The 6,357-nt window shown below is 35.2% G+C and overlaps 2 protein-coding genes across 2 annotated transcripts; one reads left to right on the top strand and one right to left on the bottom strand.

Moving 5' to 3' along the window:
• Positions 1-529: 529 nt before the first annotated feature.
• Positions 530-1,521, top strand: LOC100249403 (putative germin-like protein 2-1). Its single transcript, XM_019226031.2, has 2 exons — positions 530-737; positions 829-1,521. The coding sequence occupies exons 1-2, from the start codon at positions 608-610 to the stop codon at positions 1,362-1,364; spliced, it is 666 nt and encodes a 221-aa protein (XP_019081576.1). The 5' UTR covers positions 530-607; the 3' UTR covers positions 1,365-1,521.
• A 3,701-nt stretch (positions 1,522-5,222) lies between these two features.
• LOC100247597 (putative germin-like protein 2-1) lies at positions 5,223-6,018 on the bottom strand. The gene is made up of 2 exons (XM_002277019.3): positions 5,889-6,018; positions 5,223-5,779 (listed from the first exon to the last, which is right to left on the bottom strand). Exons 1-2 carry the CDS (start codon positions 6,016-6,018, stop codon positions 5,223-5,225), a joined length of 687 nt encoding a protein of 228 aa, XP_002277055.1.
• Between the last annotated feature and the right edge of the window lie 339 nt (positions 6,019-6,357).

Below are 6,357 nucleotides of genomic sequence, written 5' to 3'. Positions count from 1 at the left end.
ACATTAAGTTGGCATGTGTGGGGCTTCCTTGGCTCGACACCAACAGCATGCATTTTATTGAAGTGCTTTAAATTGAAATGTTTTTTTTTTTTTTTTTCTTTTTTTGGAGAAATGTCTATTGACTGCTTCCCAAATATCGAAAATTTTCTCTTAGAAATGTTTTTTAAAAGCTCTGTCAAAGGGAAATCCGTTGAGCGACATGAGTTGCAAAGTTTCTTAAATAAGTAGAACGAGTCTTATATCCTTCCTTAGATCTCTTTTAATTATATATCTAAGTTCTGGCAAAATATTAACATATTCTTCACCTGAAGCAGCCTGGTAGCTGGGATGGGACGTGGTCAAAACTATTATATTAATTAATAACTGGGACGTGGTCACCTGAAGCAGACCTGTTAGCCGGCTAGAGATAACTCAAAGGTTATCCAAAATATTAATTAATTTTGGAATTTTGTGAATTTTGACTTTTGCTTAATTAATTTTATGAGACTGCTTCAGAGTTGGAACACGTCAGAGACTCTTCATCTATAAATAGACAATCGGGTAATCCACAAAATTGCAAATCAAAGAAATCCATCAGAGATTACTCGAAGAGAATTCTTTGTATAACATGAAGAAGATGGGAGCTAACACCCTTGCATACGTTGTACTCTTGGCTATGGCATTTTCTGTTGCCTCTGCCTCTGATCCCAGTCCTCTTCAGGACTTCTGTGTAGCTGTTAATGATACAAACGACACTGGTAAAATACTCATGCTCTCTCTAGTATTCTCATCTACGTATATTGATCTTTCCAAGGCTACATTAGTGCTAATATATTTGCTGCTTTGCAGTGTTTGTGAATGGAAAATTCTGCAGGGATCCAAAGCTTGCAACGCCAAATGATTTCTTCTTTTCAGGGCTTCGTCTTCCAGGGAATACATCAAACAAACTTGGCTCGATGGTCACACCAGCAAACGTGGCACAGATACCTGGACTCAATACCCTTGGCATTTCCCTGGGTCGGGTTGACTATGTGCCATACGGCCTTAACCCTCCCCACATCCACCCTCGAGCTACAGAGATCCTCACTGTCTTGGAGGGGACACTTTATGTGGGCTTTGTCACCTCTAATCCTGACAACCGCCTCATCTCCAAGGTCCTTTACAAAGGAGACGTTTTCGTCTTCCCACAAGGTCTCATTCACTTCCAGCTAAATGTGGGAACGACAAACGCAGTGGCCATTGCTTCATTGAGTAGCCAGAACCCAGGCGTGATCACCATTGCAAAGGCAGTGTTTGGATCAAAGCCAGCAATATCAGCTGATGTTCTCACAAAGGCCTTCCAAGTGGACAAGAATGTGGTTGAGTATCTTCAATCTCAGTTCTAGACTGACAACCACAACTACTAGGAGGACGCACCATGCGGATCCAGCTACTCATTATAATACCATAATAGATTGTTTAAATATGCAACCATCAAGTTTTGCATATCCCTTTGAAATAATTATTTGTAATTGTCATCATTCATATCCAATATTCAAGGTGCATTTCCTGTTTTTTATTTTTAAATATAAAAGAAAAAGTTTAAAAATCTGAGGCTAGTAAAAGAAAAAAAAAAATCAGGCTTGTAGTTCTGTGGAACCATAACTTCAAACAAAATATATATCAATTTCACAAACTGTAATTTTTTTATAGTTCTCAGAACCATAACTTCAGGGAATATATAAATAACTTTAATTGTGCATCATTGTAACTTTGAAACTGATTTACTTCTTGGTGGGGTGTAGAAGAATGAATTGAAGAAGGCCTAAGGCTTTTAGTATGCAACGATAGTACTATTAGTCCATATTGGTTTGCATGTCCAATTTTAAATATTTTGAGTTTTATCCCAAATTGACAAAACATAATTGGTATGTTTAATAGAAAGAAATCAAATTAAACTACTTTGTTAGTTATTTTTTATAAACCTATTTAAAGAGCAAGCGACTCTTGAAACACTGAATCATGTCATGCAAGAACCTGAACAAGGAAACATTACACAAAATTGAAGGGATCAAGAGGCTTACGTGGTCTGGAAGAGAAAAAAATTCTCTAACTTCTTTTACATTGCTGAGTTGTATGTAAGATGATCTCTTGATTGAGTATGAAGTATACCAAATTGCCGAAGAAATATTGTGGGAAGCTCTGAATTAAAAGTATGGTGAAATTTCTACTACAAAGTTAAGAAAACTTGTAATGAAATTTGAAAATGATAAGATGCAACCAAATCATATTATGAAACAACATCTCAAGGAGATGAAAAAAATGATAAGAGAGCTTAAGACATCTAGATATGTCATCACTAATGAGTAACAAGTTAGGTTGCGATTAGATCTTTACCAACAAGCTCAGAATACATATTGGTGAACATGACACATAATGAGAGTCGAGATTTTTTATGATATAGTTCATCACATTGAATTAGAAGTTGAACAACTTGTGGTTGCTTAGATTAATGAATAAGCTTATGTAGTTGAATCTAGTTCACAAAAAGCTTACAACTTTAAGCATAAATTTCTTTTTAAAAAAAAAGTTATTTAAAAAGAATAAGAAATTTGAATTTGATGATGCTTCAAAGAAATGAAAGGTTCGGTCATGCAAAAAGTGTGCTAAAAACAAGTTGAAATGTTATACCTGTGACAACAAGGGTCACTTCGCTCATGAGTGAACTAAGCGGAATTAGTTATGGTCTTATTTAAATAACTAATGTGCTTATGTTTCTAGTTGTGTAATGTTAATTGAATCGATTCCTTTGTGGACTATAGACTCAACCACCCTTGACATATAGCTAGAGATCGAGAAGCATATGTAAAATTTCAGTTAGCTTCGATATAAGATAGATCTATGTTGGAAACAACTCTAGAGTTGAGGTCAAGGTACTAGAACATGCAAATTGGAATTGCATAGAGGATGTACTCTATTCCTACATGATGTTCTTTATGCATTGGATATTCGACAAAACATGGTCTTAGTCCTTCTTAGTTCAGGTTACAATTAATTTTCATAATTTAATGACAATTTGAAATCAAAGGAAAGTTCATATTGTAACTCAATGTGATGACGTTAAATCTAAGTCAGATCATGAGGCTGTTACTTGTTTAGATAAGGATAAATAGAGAAAAGCAATAGAAGAGGAATTTAAATCAATACAAAATAATCAAGCCTAGAACTTGGTTGATTTGCCTTCATATTGAAAAGCTATTGGGAAGAAAGTGTTCTTATAATGAAGGAATGGTAGATGGATCCATTCAAAAATGTAAAACTACTTTAGTGACTAAAGGTTATACCCAACAAGAGGGTATAGACTATGAGAAAACCTTCTCCCAATAGTTAGATTTGCTCTAATTTGCCTTATTCTTGCTAAAGTGGTTCATATGGATTTAGAACTACACTAAATGGATGTAAAGACAACTTTCCTTCATGGAGAGTTGAATAATTAAAGAAATCTATATGGAACGACCAATAGGTTTCATTTTCCAAAGCCAAGAGCATAAAGCGTGCTACTTACATCAATTTATTGATGACCTTAAATAATCATCTAGGTAGTGGTATTTGAGATTTCATTGTGTAATCACTTTGTATGATTTCACAACAATTGATGAAGGTCATTATCTTTGTATTAGGTGACACAAAGATAAATATGTGTTATTATCTTTATATGTAGATGATATACTTATAGCTAAGCATTATTTTGAGTTTGTTCAAATCATTAATACGGGAGAAAAATCTTACATTATTAGAGTAAAGATCCATAAATATGAGTTTAAGAAACTAGTGGCTCTTTCACAAGTACATTATATTAAGAAAATACTAACAATTTAATATGGAAGATTGCAAATCCATTGACACTCCATTTACAAGAGGTGAGTATGCAAGAAAAATAATGGGCCTAAAAACTTTAAAAGAAAAGAAGAAAATGACTAATTTCATACTCAAATGTTGTTGAGAATCTAATATATGCTACAATGTGTACAAGACCATATGCTTGCTATACTATTAGGATGGTTAGTCACTACCAAGAGAATCTTGGAAGGATGCATTGGAAATTCGTAAAGAAAATTCATAGGTAGCTAAAGGGTACTATGGACTATTCCATTTGTTATAAAAGTAAAGAGTTGGGCTTAGTGGGTTATTTAGGTGCTAATTGAACAGGTGATCTTAATGAGTGCAAATCAGCATCCACATATCATTTTTGATCAATAATTATGTCATCCCATGAAGAAGCAAGAAACAAACTTATACATCTTTGTCAATCATGGAAGCCAAATTTATCACATGTTGTAGTACAAAAAGCAATAGTTAAGAAGATCTTTGCAAAGGTTAGGAATGCCCATAACTGTTTTTTTATCCAACGAAAATCTATAGTGACAATCAAGCTACAATCGCTTATGTAAAGTATTCAAAATATCATGCAAGAACAAAACTAGTATATACCAAGAATAATTTTATAAGATATATTATTGCATAAAAAGAAGTAATCTTGAATATTTATTTACACGTAACAACTAATTTACCATACTCGAAAAGGTATTCAAGTGAGCAGTTATTGAAATTCCTTCCTTTAACTCCATGTTCACTAACTTCTTCAACAAGAAAATTTTATTCCCAACAGTTTTTTGTTCAAACATTGACTCCAACTTCTTTCAGAATTCATAGACATTTATTTCATTTTCCACCTCATGGCATGAGGATGTATCATCAATACATTGCCTAATATAGACAATTTTGTTCATCTTCTTCTATTCCAAGTCAAAAACATCCTCAGGTTGGGCTTTTTCACCCTGAAGAGTATCTGATAAACCTTTGATAGTGAGAAAATCTTCTTTTATCATGGACTTCCACATAGCCTAATTCAATCGAATTGTTAAATTTGAACTCAATATTTCTATAAACTAAGTTTGCAGTACCAAATTCAATTACCAATTACTCCAAGAGCTTACACGGATGAGTAATGAGCCAATGATATACATTAAGCTGACTGAGACTTAAGAAAAAAAAAATTTTATTATAACATATGATCAATGGGCACAAGTTTGCCTATTCTGCAGTGACAGCTGTGAAGCAATCATACTTCAGGGAATTGAGACACTGCATGTGCATAACAAACGCCTTTATTCTAAGAGGATATGCAAAGTGACATCTAAGTAATCGGTACATTGAAGTGGTATCTATTCATATGAATAGGTAGATGTGCAAGGTGAATCATTCTAATAGGTGTGGTTGTCAGTCCAGAATTTGGATTGAAGATTGGCAACCACATCCTTGTCCAGTTGGAAGGCCTTTGTCAGAACATCAACTGATATTGCTGGCTTTGATCCAAACACTGCACGTGCAATAGTGATCACGCCTGGGTTCTGGCTACTCAATGAAGCAATGGCCACTGCGTTTGTTGTTCCCACATTGAGCTGGAAGTGAATGAGACCTTGTGGGAAGACGAACACGTCTCCTTTGTAAAGGACCTTGGAGATGAGGCGGTTGTCAGGATTAGAGGTGACAAAGCCCACATAAAGTGTCCCCTCCAAGACAGTGAGGATCTCTGTGGCACGAGGGTGGGTGTGGGGAGGGTTGAGACCATATGGCGCATAGTCAACCCGAGCCAGGGAAACGCCAAGGGTGTTGAGTCCAGGTATCTGTGCCACGCTTGCTGGTGTGACCATGGACCCAAGTTGGTTTGATGTATTTCCAGGAAGACGAAGCCCTGAAAAGGAGAAATCATTTGGGGTCGCAAGCTTTGGATCTTGGCAGAATTTCCCATTCACAAACACTGCAAAGCAACAAATAAATTAGGACTAACGCAGCCTTGGAAAGATCAGTGTATAGGTTAGAGAATGAATCTCAAATGGAGAAGAAGAGTAGAGAGGACATGATTATACCAGCAGCATTTGTATCGTTAACAGCTACACAGAAGTCCTGAAGAGGACTGGGATCGGAGGCATAGGCAAGAGAAAATGCCATAGCGAAGAGTGCAATGTATGCAAGGGTATTAGCTACCATCTTCTTCATATCTATGCAAAAAGTGTTATGTTGGTAGAGCTATTTCTGATATGAATTAGCATCGAGTATTGATTGTCTATTTATAGTGGAGTCTCTTAACTTTGAAGCAGTCTTATATTAACTATTCTAATCTAAATGAAAAAACAATTATCTAAATTACGAAGTCCTCGAAGTTTGTCTTAGCCTGTTAATTTCTATAACCATTTAAATATTGACTATAGCAAGTAACAACATTATTAATTCAGTCTTTCTGCATAATTAATAATTACGCAGTGCATGATGTTATGCTGGTTGATGATCATCACAAGACCATTTCCTATAACCCAGTGTATATATCATGAAGTTATA

This window comes from Vitis vinifera, chromosome 16 (assembly GCF_030704535.1).
Source record: "Vitis vinifera cultivar Pinot Noir 40024 chromosome 16, ASM3070453v1".
Lineage (NCBI taxonomy): Eukaryota > Viridiplantae > Streptophyta > Magnoliopsida > Vitales > Vitaceae > Vitis > Vitis vinifera.
Note: the sequence above shows the minus strand (reverse complement) of the source record. Positions and strands in the feature narration are given on the sequence as shown.

Excerpts from the sequence above, each read along its gene's own strand:
- LOC100249403 (XM_019226031.2), top strand. The coding sequence starts at position 608 with ATGAAGAAGATGGGAGCTAACACCCTTGCATACGTTGTACTCTTGGCT. Across the intron at positions 738-828 it reads TAATGATACAAACGACACTG|TGTTTGTGAATGGAAAATTC; the intron begins GTAAAATACTCA and ends GCTGCTTTGCAG.
- LOC100247597 (XM_002277019.3), bottom strand. The coding sequence starts at position 6,018 with ATGAAGAAGATGGTAGCTAATACCCTTGCATACATTGCACTCTTCGCT. Across the intron at positions 5,780-5,888 it reads TAACGATACAAATGCTGCTG|TGTTTGTGAATGGGAAATTC; the intron begins GTATAATCATGT and ends GTTGCTTTGCAG.